Source organism: Humulus lupulus, chromosome 9, assembly GCF_963169125.1.
Source record: "Humulus lupulus chromosome 9, drHumLupu1.1, whole genome shotgun sequence".
In the NCBI taxonomy this organism is placed as follows: domain Eukaryota; kingdom Viridiplantae; phylum Streptophyta; class Magnoliopsida; order Rosales; family Cannabaceae; genus Humulus; species Humulus lupulus.
The window spans coordinates 179,825,535-179,844,698 of record NC_084801.1 but is presented as its reverse complement, the minus strand read 5'-3'; the positions used below and the strand labels follow the sequence as shown (position 1 = coordinate 179,844,698).

General features: G+C 32.3%; 2 protein-coding genes across 9 annotated transcripts; both read left to right on the top strand.

The window, feature by feature from the left end:
• The first annotated feature begins 377 nt into the window (after positions 1-377).
• LOC133801356 (tropinone reductase homolog At2g29150-like) lies at positions 378-7,108 on the top strand. 8 transcript variants are annotated; one of them, XR_009876844.1, is made up of 5 exons: positions 378-466; positions 572-779; positions 5,822-5,913; positions 6,025-6,118; positions 6,826-6,944. XR_009876844.1 is itself a non-coding variant. In XM_062239541.1 (4 exons), the coding sequence occupies exons 1-4, from the start codon at positions 378-380 to the stop codon at positions 6,050-6,052; spliced, it is 417 nt and encodes a 138-aa protein (XP_062095525.1). In that variant the 3' UTR covers positions 6,053-6,463. The 8 variants fall into 8 exon arrangements, 5 of the variants coding, with proteins under 5 accessions (XP_062095525.1, XP_062095526.1, XP_062095527.1 ...); XR_009876845.1 differs by lacking the exon at positions 6,826-6,944 and having other exon boundaries at positions 4,783-5,913; positions 6,025-6,081; XR_009876846.1 differs by lacking the exon at positions 6,826-6,944 and having other exon boundaries at positions 4,783-5,918; positions 6,025-6,040.
• Positions 7,109-8,084: 976 nt separating this feature from the next.
• Positions 8,085-13,407, top strand: LOC133801355 (tropinone reductase homolog At2g29290-like). The gene is made up of 5 exons (XM_062239540.1): positions 8,085-8,242; positions 8,348-8,555; positions 12,401-12,617; positions 12,721-12,824; positions 12,988-13,407. Exons 1-5 carry the CDS (start codon positions 8,154-8,156, stop codon positions 13,165-13,167), a joined length of 798 nt encoding a protein of 265 aa, XP_062095524.1. The 5' UTR covers positions 8,085-8,153; the 3' UTR covers positions 13,168-13,407.
• Positions 13,408-19,164: the final 5,757 nt, after the last annotated feature.

Genomic DNA, 19,164 nt, shown 5'->3' with positions numbered 1-19,164 from the left:
ACTTTTCACATCTATAAAAAAAAAAAAAAATCACATGTGCAAAATATAATAAAAATATATAATATAATATATATATATCACTCGGTTGTGGTCAAGAAAATCATATCTTGTATAATTATTACTTTGAATAAAAATTTCCATAATTATAATCACAAAACATATTCAAACAAAAATAAATAGTTGATAAGGATAAATCAAACTAGAAATCTAGATGGGTCCCATAATGATGACGAATGGCCCATTTGAAAAGTAAAAGAGTTTGACTTATATAAAATAAGGCCACATGAGCACGATTTGCTTTGTTGTCTAATTTGTTTTATCTATTCATACATGCACTACATATAGTGCACAAAAATCAAAGCAAAAAACAGCACAGCATGGCAGCCGTGGCAGAGAGTTTCAGCGAGAAGAGATGGTGTCTCAAGGGCCTCACCGCTCTCGTCACTGGCGGAACCAAAGGAATTGGGTTAGCCTTTTTATATTACATTTCCCTTTAATTTTCACTTTTTCTTTCTTAATATTCATTGAACTATTTAGTCATAATTTAGCCAAAATTTGCCTGTATTTTCAGATTTGCTATAGTAGAGGAGCTAGCAGGACTTGGGGCAGCGGTTCACACCTGTTCTCGTACGGAAACGGAGTTGAATGAGAGAGTTCAAGAATGGAAGAGCAAAGGTTATGAGGTTACTGGTTCGGTTTGTGACCTAACTGTTAGAGCCCAAAGGGAAGACCTCATTAACACCGTCTCTTCAATTTTTGATGGCAAGCTCAGCATACTAGTAAGTTTATAGTAACCATTTTTGCACTTTTTGGCCTTTTTCTTATTTTATAATTCTGGGCTAAATATATACTGGACAATTCTTTCGTAGGGGCTTCATTTTAGACCCTACCGGTAGGGCTCTCACTGTTTCTCGACTCCTGAACAGCTTTTGGTGCGGTTTTTTTTATGACCATGTATATTGTAGTTATTTAGAGTATCCTGCAATTTTTTAGAAAATTCCGAATAGTTTACAGTACTGAAAACTAGGTTCAAACATGTTACCTTCTACGTGTATAAAAAAAAATTAGTCACGAGTGCAACATGTTTGAACCTAGTTTTCGGTACTGTAAACTATTTATAATTTTCTAAAAATTTGTTAGATGCTCTAAATAGCTACAATATACACCGTCATAAAAAAAATTGCGCCAAAAATTATTCACGAGTCGAGAACACTGAAAGCCCTGCTAGTAAGACTTAAAGTGAAGCCTCTATATATATATTTTGGAAATTCCGATAAATTATCTGAAGTTTCCGACTAAGATATTGGAGATTATTTTATAAGATAGTACTAAAATTAAGCTAAAATAAAAAAAAATTAACTTAAAAGAAAAAAATGCCATTTGCCAATCCACAAATAATACAGGGCGAATCTTATGTGCAGCTAAGAAAACACCACTATCTCACAACTATTTTCATTATTTTTTATGTGAGTCCCACTTCCAAATAAATAGGCTATTAGAAATTCAAGCGCCTGCACCTGACAGTGACTTGCACTATTTTATATCATTTTCTTTAAAATTAAAACATTTAAATAGATTATTAAAAAAACACATTTAAATAAAAAAATTACTTTTAAATTTGACCATAATAAATTAATAAACGTTAAAAAACATTTTTATAATCTCCATTAGGTAAATAAACAAAACATATTTTTAATATAAATATATATTTTTCAAAATTTTAATAATTATTATTTTATTTATAGGAAATACAATTTCGTTTATGATATAGTATTTTATCATTTTTTATTTTAAATTTATATCATTTGTACAAAATCTAGATAATTTTTATTATTATATTTAAATATTTTACATTTAAACTTATATGTAAAGTGTACATTAACAAAATATGGGCATTGAATAAAGATATATATTTTTTAAATATACTTTTTTCTTGTGTTATTTTACTTTTTTACAATCCGATTTATTTTTTAAAATATATTACCTTAAGTTTTCAAAAATAAAATTTTAAAGACAATAACTAAACATTAACTCACTACATGCTAACATATATATATATATATATATTTTAAATAAAATATATCGAAAAACAATTAAACAACCATTAAACATCAACACAATAACAATACAACTATATATAAACTTAAACAACTAAGAATCAACATTAAAACAACTTACATAAAAGCTATACAACACAAAAATAACAATTCTACAACAACACAGTGCAACCCATTATATTTTAAAAAAGTAACACACTACAATACAATATCAAAAAAACAACTTAAATGCAATACGACAATAACATCACAACAACAACATTGAAAAAACCTATAACTTGCACCCAACCCTCAATGCCCAACCAACCGTGAACCCATAACCCCTGGCCTCATCCTCATCCAAGCCCCAAAATCGAACCCAGTTGCACCATGTCCCAAGCTCCGAACACCCCTGCGATTTGCGAGACTTGTCCAAGCTCCGAGCTCTATCACCCATGCGCGATACAATAGAGTCGCCCGACCACGCACAGGCGTGAATCCACCAGCTCCTGAGCCGACCTAGGTCTCTGCGCAAGCCCAGAACCCCTCGCCTCTCCCCATCTCGGCTCCATGTTGCGAGATCCCCAAGCACCCAGTAAAAATGGAGTTTGAATATGCGGCAGCCAAGGGAGTCCGTAAAAATGAAAAAAAAAATCTTTGAACAGTAAAAATATTAAAATACATAGAAAATAACCAAAAAGAAGAAGAAGATGAAGAGAATTGAGAGGTTTTGAATGTGTAGAAATTATGGTATAGTAACCTCTCTCTAAAAATGGACACCAAACTCCCTTATTTATAGTCAAAAAATGGGCATTAAAATAATCAATTTAAAATAATTAAATTGATTAAATTAATTTAATTAATTATAATATGACTAATAGGAATAAATTATAGGGTGTAATAATGATGTTTTGGGGGTAAAATATGTAATAAAGTTGGGTAAAAATGTAGTATTTTTGGACAAAGGGGACAAAATGACAATTTTTTAGGCTCAAGGAAAAGTGGCTGCTTTGTGGCACTTGGGGTGCAACTAGGGCTGAGCATAAAATCCGAAAAACCGAAAAAACCGTGTACACCAACCTACCGAACACCGAAAAAACCAAAACCGTTTAAACCGAAAACCGAAAAAACCGCCGACGGTGCAAACCGCCACTGTTCGGTCGGTTTGGAAATTTTGGGTGAACCGACCAAAAAAACCGAAACCGACCGAACACAATAGAATAATAATATAATATTATATAATTATTAATTATTAAAAATTTTAATAAAAAAAAAAACTTAAGGCATTTGTAAATGTAATTATGTTCTATATATTTATGTTTTAAAAACATACAAAAATGGATTCTAACAATCCAAAATTTTTAATTTTTTAACTAAAACTTAAAAAATAATAATAATAATAATAATAATAATAATCAATTCGGTTTGGTCGGTTTAACCGACCAAACTGCGCTCCAAAATAGTCGGTTTTTTTTTAAACTGGTTTGGTTCGGTCGGTTTTTGGATTGCACCAATCCGAACCGAAAACCGAATTCTGGATTTTTTTTTGTGAAAAAACCGCCCAAACCGACCGATGCTCACCCTTAGGTGCAACTGTGTTGTGCTGGGCCGAATGGGGGCTAGCCGAATGTTGTGGACAGCTGGCGGATGGCTGGAGCTGGGAGTGCAGTGAGACCGAATGAAGCTGCTGATTGCTGAGAGGTGATGGAGTGATTCGGTTGGGAGGCAGCAGCTGAAGGAAGTGGGATGTTGAAGCTTCATTGATGCTGGCAGGTGGATGGGCGGATTGGGCCTGGCATATGGGCCTGGGCATATGGCAAATGGTTGTCTTTTGTTGGGCTTAACTTTTCAGATTTGCCATTTTTTCCTTTCTTTTCCTTGTAAATGTCACATTTTCCTTACTTCATCAAGCACAAAAATACAACATATTACCTAACAAAATTATCATAAACTAAATCATAATAAAATATTTCTACTATAAAATAAATCAAGTTAATTCTTTGAAAATATTAATTATAACTTAATTTATATTCAACATTTAAATTCAATAAAACAACATTTTTTTTTACCCCAAACTAAACAACAATAATTTAAATAATTAGCTACAATATTTTACAACAAAATAACTATAAAAACACACAAAATTATATAAAATCAAAATAAGACTAATAAATTCAAAATTACTTAAAAACTTAATAAATCAATTAAAAACTCAATAATTAAGCAACAATTAGCACATAAAAAGTGGTAAAATAGCTCTATTTTGTAGAGTTATCAACCTCCCCAAAGATCGTGCATGAATATCTGAGAAGAGTAAAGGAGTAGTGAGAATCTATGACCAATAGATAGAAGAAGAAGTATAAGGATAACATTGCTCGTGTATAAAAGTTAAGCTTTTATACGACAAGCATCATCCTAATATAAACACTCCAAATATGCGAGCAGTTTGGAAAAACAGATTAAAAAGCGAAAGTGAAAAGTATTTTTAGAAAAACTTTTTGACTCCGAAAAAAAGCGGAAAAAACTCAGTTTTTTCCAAAAACATAAAAATCAAATTTTTGCTTCGATTTAAGGCCCTAAAATAGTATTCCTACTTCCCACACCGATTTCTAAGCCTCACCTAATATTTTCTACTACTTAAAATTCCTATCCTATCATGTTTCTACATATGAACCCAATTACCCAAATTCTGTTTTCTCAAGAACATTCAAAACTCACACCAGAAAATTCATGAAATTCATTTCAGATTGTACAACAAAGATAAGGGGTTTAAGAACTTACTTGAGTTGTAGATTGCAAAGGAGTCGCGGACGTTGTTGCTCGGGGCTGGTCAAACGCGTCTCGAATCGGCGAGGGTTTCTGGGCTTCTCTTGAGAGTTGTTCTTCTGAGTTCTTGAGGAGAGATAAGGGCTTGGTAAAAAATGAAAAGAGGGAAAAATGACCTTTTATAGTGTTCGTGGCACAGATAAAGAGGTAATGATGGGGGTAAGTTTTTGATGCTTGGGAAATCGTGTTAGCCGTCGAAATATTTTTGGGAAACTGTAACGATCATGATTGTTTACTTTTTCAAAAAGGTGCTGACAGACGTGACAGGTCAGACGGAAAACTAGTCGCCTAAGTTTATTATATGCTGGTCGCAGTAAAATAAAATTGGGGGGAAAATGTTTACCCAAAAAAAGATTTGCACAATGATGTGGCAAAATTAACATGCACGTGGGATACACGTGACTGTTTAAGTGAGTACGTTCTGTTCGATCGTCGACCAGAGGAGAATTCACTTAGCAGAAGGCATATTTTATGGGCGACCAGTCTAGTTACAATTTTTCAGAAATCTTCTATAGATATGTAATCTTGTATTTATGTAATAAGTGTGATTTCCATTATTCTTGGGATACGCATGTATTGAATGTAATTAAGGCCCATTGGCCCATGAGGAACTCCTTGAGCCTATAAATAAGACTCGAAGGGCTCAAAAGATGGGACTTTTGGATCTTTATAGAGAATTATAGAGTTTTTATCTGCCAAATTTGTATTCATCTCCAAGCTTGTGAAACTCACGAACCCTAGTTCACTGATCACAGTTTTTGGAGTTCTACATTAATAAGAACAATAAGTGGACGTAGGTTATTACCATCTTTGAGGCTGAACCACTATAAATATTTGTGTCATTTATCTTTATGGTTTGATTTCATCTCATTCTTATTGTTTTACTTGACTCCGTGTCGTCGAAAAAATCGAGGGTCAACATGGCTAATGAGTTGTATATATGTGATGTACTCATTGAGGGGGTCGTTTTGATATATGTCATGCATATATTCGTCGACATTTTCGGTACACCACTCATTGTCGCCACCAACTACTACTGTGCACCGCTTGGGTGAGGTTCGGGAACTTGAAATTTTAAATATGGTCATATTATATGTCATTGGACACGATTTTGAATAAGGAATGCAATGGTGATAATCGTTTGCTAATTTGGTACACGTAGGAAAAACATGATATTGAAATTGGAATAAATCACTCTAGGATCATTGTTAAGCTTGAGAGCGTCGCTTTGGGCTCGGATTGAAAATTCTACGGAGGTAGGGACTCAACTTTACTATTGGACTTATTTTACTCGTATTGAATTGCATTAAACATATTCTAATCTTGATATTTATAAAATGTTTGAAAAATTGAAAACTTAATCTGCATGTTTTCTGATATGTTCTAAGGGCATTAAGTGTCAAATATATTTTTATTCACTTATTTATGCAAGTTATGATTTTTGGGTTTTATTCAAATGCAGCTATTATGCTGCCTAATTTTCTAAAATATAAATGGAATATGTTTCTTTCTTTTCATGTTTACCCGCATTTGGTAATACTGATGAAAGCCATAGTGATCATGATTTGTGCATCTTGTTGTTTCACGACCTAGTCTCTGTGTCATCATAGGTAGATCAGGTGTCCAGTCACCTGTAGGTGTAAAGACCACACATCTGTATACATGAAGTGTTCTGAGCCTCCCCCTGGTTGTGGTTATCAGGTCCAACTACCCAGTTTATGATGTCGGGTTTTCTATGGTGAGTAACGGGAACTAGAGATCTAGTGGACGGTGTGATGTGTACTTGTAGCTATGCTCTTATGATTATTTGTGGTTTCTCTCTATTTTGGTTTATACATGATGATGCATGTTTTGTTTTCAGAGCTAACCATGCAGGGGTTGTATTAAACTTTTGGGTCCTATGTTAATAGTTGCTTTCCTACTGAGCCTTATAAGCTCACCCCCTATATCTCTCCCATTTTAGGAGCCTAATGATGCGAATGTGGATAAGGTGAATTATTGATGGAGCCAATGTGTTTAGCCTAGTTCTATTTAGTGTCACCGTTCTATCTTTTGAACATTATATATGTATTTGATTTAGAATATATCTGATTTAGCTATGTAATAGTTAGGAAGGAGGAATGGTGGATGCTAAGTATTATTTTAGATGTTTACGACTGATTAAATTTAACTGTTTGGTGACTACATAACTGTGGGGATATTATTGTTCTATGCATAATGATAAATGATCATGCTTTTATCACTAATATTTTTATTTATAATTATAGGAGTTATTCCATTATTTTGACTTATAATTATAATACTATTTAATATAAACTAAATGATCATTTATAAAGATTATTTTCCAACAATGGTCAAAGTTTGACCTTTGATCACCTAAGTTATGGATATTATAAATCTGCCACGACCTAGAGCTCGGGTTGTGACACCTTATCAGCACTTAACGGAGCTGGTGGTGACAGATGCAAGGAAAACGTAACGTTAAGTGGTTTTACTAAAATAAAAGTTTGGGTATATAAATGCATAAACACGAAAATATTTAGTATTTATGCTGCAAATATCCCATATAAATAGGGTAGTTTTGTGCGCCCCCAAAAAGGACGCACTAGTGCACTGTCTCTGCAATTTTTTGTTCAAGAAGTATTTTCGGCGTAATTTTTTTTATAGTCGTATATATGATAGATATTTAGAGCATCCTGCACGTGTTTCAGGAAAATTTGAATAATTTATAGTGCTAAAAACAATGTTTAAATAAGTTATTTTTTACGTGTATAAAAAAAATTACGTATGTAACAAACTATTTAAATCTAATTTTTTCAGCATTTTAAATTATTAAGAATTTTTTAAAAATTTACAAAATACTTAAATAACATATACAATTATAAAAATAATTATGCCAAAAATACTTAGGAAGTCAATAACTAAAGAGAGGGTGCACCAGGATGCCTCTTTTTGTCACTGCATCCGAAATTTTCCCCATATAATATATACCACTCGGTTGTGGTAAAGAAAGTCATATCTTGCATAATTAATAATTTGAATAAAAATTTCCATAACTATAATCACATAACATATTCTAACAAAAATAAATAGTTGATAAGGATAAATCAAACTGGAAATCTAGATGGGTCCCATAATGATGACGAATGGCGCATTTGAAAAGTAAAAGTGTTTGACTTGTTATAAAATAAGATCACATGAGCACGATTTGCTTTGTTGTCTAATTTGTTTTATCTATTCATACATACACTACATATAGTGCACAAAATTCAAAGTAAAAAATAACACAACATGGCAGCCGTAGCTGAGAGTTTCAGTGAGAAGAGATGGTCTCTCAAGGGCCTCACCGCTCTCGTTACTGGCGGAACCAAAGGAATTGGGTTAGCCTTTTTATATTACATTTCCCTTTAATTTTCACTTTTTCTTTCTTAATATTCATTGAACTATTTAGTCATAATTTAGCCAAAATTTGCCTGTATTTTCAGATTTGCTATAGTAGAGGAGCTAGCAGGACTTGGGGCAGCGGTTCACACCTGTTCTCGTACGGAAACGGAGTTGAATGAGAGAGTTCAAGAATGGAAGAGCAAAGGTTATGAGGTTACTGGTTCGGTTTGTGACCTAACTGTTAGAGCCCAAAGGGAAGACCTCATTAACACCGTCTCTTCAATTTTTGATGGCAAGCTCAGCATACTAGTAAGTTTATAGTAACCATTTTTGCACTTTTTGGTCTTTTTCTTATTTTATAATTCTTGGTTAAATATATATATATTTTTTGGAATTTCCGATAAATTGTCTGAAATTTCCGACTAAGATATTGGAGATTATTTTATAAGATAGTACTAAAATTAAGCTAAAATAAAAAAAATAACTTAAAAGAAAAAAATGCCATTTGCCAATGCACAAATAATACAGGGCGAATCTTATGTGCAGCTAAGAAAACACCACTATCTCACAACTATTTTCATTATTTTTTATGTGAGTCCCACTTCCAAATAAATAAGCTCCTAGAAATTCAAGCGCCTGCACCGGACACTTACTTGCACTGTTTTATATCATTTTCTTTAAAATTAAAACATTTAAATAGATTATTAAAAAAACACATTTAAATAAAAATCTACTTTTAAATTTGACCATAATAAATTAATAAACGTTAAAAAAACATTTGTATAATCTCCATTAGGTGAATAAACAAAACATATTTTTAATATAAATATATATTTTTCAAAGTTTTAATAATTATTATTTTATTTATAGGAAATACAATTTCGTTTATAATATAGTATTTTATCATTTTTTATTTAAAATTTATATCATTTGTACAAAATCTAGATAATTTTTATTATTATACATAAATATTTTATATTTAAACTTATATGTAAAGTGTACATTAACACAATATGGGCATTGAATAAAGAGTTTTTTTTTTTTTAAAATATACTTTTTTCTTATGTTATTTGATTTTTTTACAATCCCGATTTATTTTTTCAAAAATACTAGCTTAAGTTTTCAAAATTACATTTTTAAAGATAACAATTAAACATTAACACACTGCATGCTAATATGTTTTTTTTTAAATAAAATATATCGAAAAATAACTAAACAACCATTAGACATTAACACAATAATAATACAATTATATATAAACTTAAACAACTAAGAATCAACATTCAAACAACTATACATAAAAGTTAAACAACACAAAAATAACAATTCTACAACAACACAGTGCAACCCATTATATTTTACAAAAGTAACACATTACAATATAATATCAAAAAAATAACATAAATGCAATACGACAACAACATCACAACAACAACATTGAAAAAACCTATAACTTGCACCCAACCCTCAATGCCCAACCAATCGTGAACCCATAACCCCTAGCCTCATCCTCATCCAAGCCCAAAAATCGAACCCAGTTGCACCCTGTCCCAAGCTCCGAACACCCCTGCGATTCGCGAGACTTGTCCAAGCTCTGAGCTCTATTGCCCATGTGCGATACAATAGTCGCCCGACCACTCACAAGTGTGAATCCACCAGCACCCGAGCCGACCCAAGTCTCTGCATAAGCCCAGAACTCCTCGCCTCTCCCCATCTCGACTCCATGTCGCGAGATTGCCAAGAAACCAGGCGCGAGCCCTGTCCCAAGCTCCGAGCACCCCTACGATTCCCCAGCCCCAATTTGCGCTTCCCAGGTGTGATTCCATTACCGTTCAACCACTCACACCCGCAATTCCACCAACACTTGAGCCGACCCAGCCCTCTATGCAAGCCCACGACCCATCACCTCTCCCCTCGTCATTTGATGGTTGGGTTCCTGTCGTTGCCTCATCAGAGTAGATGGAGTTTGAATATGCGATAGCCAAGGGAGTCCGTAAAAATGAAAAAAAAATCTTTGAATAGTAAAAATATTAAAAATGCGTGTGACACTAAAATTGTTAAAATAGTGTCATTTTTGGCACTTTATTGAATAAATTAAAAAAATTATCACAATGGAGAAATTATAAAATGAGCAGTCAAGTTATTAAATTTAAAAAAAAATATATATGTATATGTATAAAGAAATGTTTTTTTTTATTTGCCTAAAATATAAGACAAACAGAAAAACGTTTACTTTCAATTAAAAAAAAATGTAATAATATTGGTTCAAAATTGAGAGGGTAGTCAAGTAGTGTTTACCATTTTACGAAAATTCAACAAAAAAACAAATACAAGTAAGATGGGACCTACCGACATTTAAGGCAGCATCAAGATGCAATTTTTTTTATTAAAAATGAAAACTTTTGGCCTTTTTGAAAAAAATGCCTAAGATAAGGCAAAAACAACAAAAGCATTGATTTGCCGCATGTTAACCGCACAGAAAGTCATGTAAATATTTTGTAAACAACATTAGAAACTGGCGTTTTCAACGCCAGTACCCAAGAATTACCAGTATATATTTTATATTTTTAAGGTTCATATGACATGAAAAAAGGTTTATATGTTTCCGGCTAGTCTTTCAATTAATAGGGTTGTTATTTAGCATCTTAAGATATTTAATACTATATAAAGTAACTTAATATAGTTGGTTAATAATATATCATAATACTTATTAAATTTAAATTTATAAGATCTGATACTGAATTGGACAAATAGCAGTATGCTATCTTCTTGTAGTGATGGATACCAATAAATCACTTAACAATTCTCTTCAATTATTACGGTATGCTATCTTCATGACACCAATAAAACACATAACAATTCTCTTCAATTATTATGTAGTGATGGCCACCAATAAAGATCATTGATTTTTGTTTTTTCCTTCAATTTTTTCAATAAAGAAGTGTGACTTATTGTGTGTGGTAGGATGTATCATAAGCTTATTTTTCAGTCTGTGATGAAGGGCTAGGATCGTGTACCACGGTGGGGTTTCCCTATTGTTATTTATTACTCGTGGTGGAGTAGATCAACGTCAACTTTACCAAATAGTATTTTGTCGCGACTTGTTTCATTGATATAAATAATAATGATACTACATACGAACTTCTGTTGTTACTTCTTTTTCAATTGAAAAATTATATGTTTATTTGTCTCTAGTTTTATATCCTTATACACATATGAAAGTAAAGGTTTAATATATATAACATGTGGGTTACACCAAATTCCATATATATTTGTACTCCAAGTCGTTTTTAAATATTTCATTTGACATAATATTAAAATAATATACTACTTATCACGTTTAATTTATATTTTTAGAAACTCCAAAACTATGTCTTAGTTTTATTTATATAAATATTGCATATCTTCCTGGTCAACCTGATGGTATACCCAAAAAAAAAATCATTAAGTTATTTTCAATAATCAATATCAACACTTTTATTATATTCACATTTAATATTTATTTGAGATTTTTTTCCCTAAATAATCTATACAGCAATACTCAATATTTATTGGGCAGGCGGTGATGTGCCAGTGTTTTTAAGTAGTCTATTGTTATTTGTTAGGAAATTTTTATAATAGGAGCTTCAAAATGAGTTCTAGTGAGATTTTTTTTTGTGTTCTCAACTCGTGAATAATTTTGGACGAAATATTTTTTATGACCGTGTGTATATTGTAGCAGGTCAAAAATACAAAAGAGTTCCACCAGCTAAACTCTTTTGAAGTCGCTAACATATAATACTCCTAACTCTTAAAAGAGAAATTAAAGTAGGTATTTAACAATAATAAAGTTTTCTTAGTGTCTTATTGAGAATTTTGTGGACTGCCTTTATGGAAAAGTGGAAAAAGAAATAATGAAAGAAGCGCATTGACTGTTTGATTATTTCCCCCTTTTTGTGAGACCACTGATAATTCAATATTTTGACATCGCATTAAAAATATATATTTTCGACTTTTTTTTTAGTAATTTTAAATTATGATTAAAATTTTAGTGATATGTTATAAAATGTCTACGGTGATCGATCTTAACATGTATATGATGATTGAAAAGTTACGTACATTTGAAGCGTTTACATTTGGTGTCAAAAATATTAACAAAATATTGTATGTGTTAGGTAAACAACGCGGGAACGGTGGCGATAAACAGTGCTACGAAGTACGGTGCTGAAGAGTACTCAAATATGATGAGCACCAATGTTGAATCTCCTTATCATCTATCTCAACTTGCTCATCCTCTTTTGAAGGCTTCCTCAAACGGAAGCATTGTTTTCATTTCCTCCATTGCTGGTGTCATTGCTCTACCTAAACTCTCTGCCTATGCCGCGACCAAAGGCAACACTACTTCCTTCAATCTTTTTCTTTTAATATATATATATATATATATATGATAATGCAAATTAGTCTCTCTTTAATATATATTATTTTGAATGTATAGGAGCAATAAACCAAATTACAAAGAATTTTGCTTGTGAATGGGCTAAGGACGGCATTCGCACCAACAGCGTGGCGCCATGGGGAGTCAGAACCCGAGTCCAAGCTGTAACGATAAATATATTTATATATATTTACTATTAATCATCCCTCTTATTTATTATCAAAAAGATTAAAAATATTTATTTGTAGTGATTAAAAATTATTACCCAAATTATATATATATATATATATGCAAATAGTTATATAAACAAATTATGTGACATGGCAGGAAGATCAGGCACCTCGTGACGATGAATTCTTACCCGTGTTTAAGAGAACGCCAATCCTTCGTCTTGCAGAACCTAATGAAATTTCGTCACTAGTGGCATTCCTTTGCCTTCCAGCTGCTTCATACATCAATGGTCAAGTTATCAGTGTCGATGGAGGACTTACAGCCGGGGGTTATTAACCTCATTAGATCTCAGTATAAGTATAATGTTTCGTAAATTTGAAATAAAAAAAGGGATAATATTCCCTTGTATTTATATTATTATTGCGCATATATAATTGTCACATTATATAAGCTTTGAACGTGACAAAACAAAATAATGTAATTTTATGTTCAGTGTAACGTCCTACTAATCCAGGACTGTTACATTGTGTATTAAAATTTGTGCTTAACTCTTAAATGAGTTATTTGGACTAAAAACGTGTAATTGAAACTAAAACAAGATTTAAGAACTAAAAATTTTGGTCAAAAGTTAACCATTCCATTAAAAGAGTTTGAGTTCGGTACATGGGAACCCAAAAGAATTTAAAACGGTTACAGATTCAAGAAAAGAAGAGAAAGAAAACCTAGGAGAAGGAAGCTAGAAGAAGAAGAAGAGTTAGAAGACAAAGAAAAGAAGATTTCTATCCACTACTACAAAAAATGTATTTCTCTACAGTTTTTTTACTTAATACACTGCGGTTTTCGAGAGTATTGAAAATCGTAATGTATTCGACCACAGAAAAAAGTGATATGAAAACTGCGGAGAAAAGCCACACTTTTCTCTGCGGTTGTATTGAAAAAACCGCGGAGAAAAGTACCATTTTCTCTGCGGTTTATTCAACACAACCGCAGAGAAAAGAGTACATTTCTCTGCGGTTTAGTTAATACAACCGCAGAAAAACTCATTTTAATAAAAAATATATATTTTCAATACCTAATTATATATAATTATTTTTCAATTCCGATTATATATAATTATTTTCAATTCCGATTATATATATATTTTCAATATTATAACCTAATTTGATAACTAATTTTCAATATTATATATATATATATATACATTTCATAAAAAATTATGTCAAATACAATACATTATAAGGAGTAAACATAATTAATATTAACAAAATCAAAATACAAATAAACTACATAAATAATATAAAAATAACAAAAAAACTGAAAAAATTAAAAAAAAAACAAAAAAAGTCAAGATTTAGTGATCAATACCTGATTTGAACAATAAAAATGTCTTTTAATCCTTCACAAACATTGGAAAAAAGCTTGAAAATCATCCTATAAACATACATTCAAAACACATTATACTCAATCAATATATTTTCATTTTTGCCCTAAAACTTCAAAACAAATCAATATATACGTATATTTACAAGAGTTGTAGCCTAAATATGGAAGAAATGAAAAAAAAAACTAAAAGAAATGGTGAAAAGAGCACTAACCGTTGCTGGGGAAGAAGGGTTGCGTCGTTCCTCTCGGGTCTGCCAAAGTAGAAGAAATTAGAAGAATGAGTGAAGGTTGTGAGTCGAGGGTTTTATGTAGGGTAAGGGCTTTCTCCGCGTTTCCGTAAAGAAAACCGCAGAGATAGGTACCATTTTCTTTGCGGTTTTGTAAACACTTTTCTCTGCGGTTTTCTTTATGGAACCGCGGAGAAAAGTCTGTTTTTTTCCCACTTCGTGTTTCATACTCATTTGAACATTTTCTCTGCGTCTTTAATTTAATGCTAGAAAAAAAGCGAAGAGAAAACCTATATTTGTAGAAGTGAAAGAGGTGAGCCATTCTTCTATTACATTTTAATGTTATAAGAATATCACTCATTGTTGCACATTGCTGAGCTTGGATCATTTATATATCATTTCATTTTGCAGGTATGATGCTCATTCTTGGGGGCTGGAGCTGCTAAACCAGTTAGGCGGTTTTGATTCAAGAGGAGATGATAAACTGGTTCTTGATCCAACTTCAACCCGGGGTCGAATAGAGAGGAAAATTTCTCTACCTTGGCCTCTCTCTGATATCAAACCAAGAAGATGCATTTTCCAGGTAACATTAAGTATGACATGATTATCATTTTCTCAAGTTATGATGTTGATTTTTCTCAACATTATATTAATTCTTCTTTGTGTGTCTATTTCCCTCTGCGTTGCAGATTCACGCATCAAGGATGGCGTTAGCTATGGACGTCAACTAGGAAAAATTTGTGAGGAGTGAGGATGATTTTTCCAGCGCAGATGTCAAAGCAATTTTCACTAAAGCTGGTTTGATTGCCTGCAGGGATCTTCGAATTAAGGCGACAAAATATTGACTTACTTAAATAGATACATAATTGGGTCCTGGTTGATTTTTCAAATAAAACATTTTCATTGTGTGTTTCAGACGATCCAGGCAGACTTTGAGGAGGCTAAAGATAAGGTGATGTCCAACAAGGAAAAAGGGGTACCGGAAGCCTTCATCAAATTCAATGGCTTTTTCTTTTTTTGAGTTTTTTTTTGTTTGCAAAAAAGGGACAATGGGAGATTTTTGTTGCTGCTTTGAAAGAACCCAAGTACCAACTTGAGTATATAAAGGATCAACACTTGGATGGTAGAAGGAGTAAACACTAACAAGTGTGTTGAAAAATTGACATACTTTTTGTGCTATAACAGTCTCTTTTTGTAGATGTGACATACACTCTGACTGTAATATTGTTGTCAATGATGATACAAACACTACTACAAAAAAAGTCTTTCTCTGCGGTTTTTTTTACTTAATGAACTGCGATTTTCCAGAGTATTGAAAAGCGCAATGTATTCGACCGTAGAGAAAAATTGTATGAAAACCGCGGAGAAAAGGCACACTTTTCTCTGCGGTTGTGTTGAAAAAACCGCGGAGAAAGGTACACTTTTCTCTGCGGTTTATTCAACACAACCGCAGAGAAACCCATTTTAATAAAAAAAAAATATATTTTTCAATTTCGATTATATATATATTTTAAACATTATAACCTAATTTGATAACTAATTTTCAATATTATATATATACATTTCATAAAAAATTATGTCAAATACAATACATTTTAAGGAGTAAACATAATTAATATTAACATAATCAAAATACATATAAACTACATAAATAATATAAAAATAACAAAAAAACTGAAATAATTAAAAAGAAAACAAAAAAAGTCAAGTTTTAGAGATCAATACCTGATTTGAACAATAAAAATGTCTTTTAATCCTTCACAAACGTTGGAAAAAAGCTTGAAAATCACCCTATAAACATACATTCGAAACACATTATACTCAATCAATATATTTTCATTTTTTCCCTAAAACCTCAAAACAAATCAATATATACGTATATTTACATGAGTTGTAGCCTAAATATGGAAGAAAATGAAAAAAAAAACTAAAAAAAAAGGTGAAAAGAGAACTAACATTGGCTGGGGAAGAAGGGTTGCGCCGTTCCTCTCGGGTCTGCCAAAGTAGAAGAAATTAGAAGAATGAGTAAATGCTGTGAGTCGAGGATTTTATGTAGGGTAAAGGCTTTCTCCGCGTTTCCATAAAGAAAACCGCAGAGAAAGGCACCCTTTTCTCTGCGGTTTTGTAGACACTTTTCTCCGCTGTTTTCTTTATGGAACTGCGGAGAAAAGTCTGTTTTTTTCCCACTTCGTGTTTCAGACTCATTTGAACATTTTCTCTGTGTCTTTAATTTAATGCTAGAAAAAAAGCGAAGAGAAAACCTATATTTGTAGCAGTGAAAGAGGTGAGCCATTCTTCTATTACATTTTAATGTTATAAGAATAATCACTCATTGTTACACATTGCTGAGCTTGAATCATTTATATATCATTTCATTTTGCAGGTATGATGCTTATTCTTGGGGGCTGGAGCTGCTAAACCAGCTAGGCGGTTTTGATTCAAGAGGAGATGCTAAACTGGTTCTTGATCCAGCTTCACACCGGGGTCGAATAGAGAGGAAAATTGCTCTACCTCGGCCTCTCTCTGATATCAAAGCAAGAAGACGCATTTTCCAGGAAACATTAAGTATGACATGATTATCATTTTCTCAAGATATGATTTTGATTTTTCTCAACATTATATTAATTCTTCTTTGTGTATCTATTTTGCTATGTGTTGCAGATTCACGCATCAAGGATGGCGTTAGCTATGGACGTCAACTTGGAAAAATTTGTGAGGAGTGAGGATGATTTTTCCAACGCTGATGTCAAGGCACTTTTCACTGAAGCTGGTTTGATTGCCTGCACGGATCTTCGAATTAAGGTGACAAAATATTGACTTACTTAAATAGATACATAATTAGGTCCTGGTAGATTTTTCTAATAAAACATTTTCATTGTGAGTTTCAGACGATCCAGGCAGACTTTGAGGAGGCCAAAGATAAGGTGATGTCCAACAAGGAAAAAGGGGTACCGGAAGCCTTCATCAAATTCAATGGCTTTTTCTTTTTTTGAGATTTTTATTTGTTTGCAAAAAAGGGACATTGGGAGATTTTTGATGCTGCTTTGAAAGAACCCAAGTACCAACCTTAGTATATAAAGGATCAACACTTGGATGGGTGAAGGAGTAAACACTAACTAGTGTGTTGAAAAATTGACATACTTTTTGTGATATAAAAGTCTCTTTTTGTAGATATGACATACACTTTAAATGTAATATTATTGTCAATGATGATACAAACACTACTACAAAAAAAACCTTTCTCTGCGGTATTTTTTTACTTAATACAGTGCGGTTTTCGAGAGTATCGAAAAGCGAAATGTATTCGACCGCAGAGAAAAGTGGTATGAAAACCGCGGAGAAAGGCCACACTTTTCTCTGTGGTTGTGTTGAAAAAACCGCGGAGAAAGGTACCCTTTTCTATGCGACACAACCGCAGAGAAACCCATATTAATAAAAAAAAAAAAATTCAATTCCGATTATATATAGATAATTTCAATTCCGATTTTATATATATTTTCAATATTATAACCTAATTTGATAACTAATTTTCAATATTATATATATATATATTTCATAAAAAATTATGTCAAATACAATACATTTTAAGGAGTAAACATAATTAATATTAACATAATCAAAATACATATAAACTATATAAATAATATAAAAATAACAAAAAATCTGAAATAATTAAAAAAAAAAACAAAAAAAGTCAAGTTTTAGTGTTCAAAACCTTATTTGAATAATAAAAATGTCTTTTAATCCTTCACAAACGTTGGAAAAAAGCTTGAAAATCACCCTATAAACATACATTCAAAACACATTATATTCAATCAATATATTTTCATTAATGAAAAAAAAAAAGGTGAAAAGAGAACTAACCGTGGCTGGGGAAGAAGGGTTGCGTCGTTCCTCTAGGGTCTGCCAAAGTAGAAGAAATTAGAAGAAAGAGTGAAGGTTGTGAGTCGAGGGTTTTATGTAGGGTAAGGGCTTTCTCCGCGATTCCGTAAAGAAAACCGCAGAGATAGGTACCCTTTTCTTTGTGGTTTTGTATACACTTTTCTCCGCAGTTTTCTTTATGGAACCGCGGAGAAAAGTCTGTTTTTTTCTCACTTCGTGTTTCAGACTCATTTGAACATTTTCTCTGCGTTTTTAATTTAATGCTAGAAAAAAAGCGCAGAGAAAACCTATATTTGTAGTAGTGAAAGAGGTGAGCCATTCTTCTATTACATTTTAATGTTATAAGAATAATCACTCATTGTTGCACATTGCTGAGCTTGGATCATTTATATATCATTTCATTTTGCAGGTATGATGCTCATTCTTGGGGGCAGGAGCTGCTAAACCAGTTAGGTGGTTTTGATTCAAGAGGAGATGCTAAACTGGTTCTTGATCCAGCTTCACCCCGGGGTCGAATAGAGAGGAAAATTGCTCTACCTTGGCCTCTCTATGATATCAAAGCAAGAAGACGCATTTTCCAGGTAACATTAAGTATGACATGATTATCATTTTCTCAAGTTATGATCTTGATTTTTCTCAACATTATATTAATTCTTCTTTGTGTATCTATTTCGCTCTGTGTTGCAGATTCACGCATCAAGGATGGCGTTAGCTATGGACGTCAACTTGGAAAAATTTGTGAGTGAGTATGATTTTTCCAGCGATGATGTCAAGGCAATTTTCACTGAAACTGGTTTGATTGCCTGCAGCGATCTTCGAATTAAGGTGACAAAATATTGAC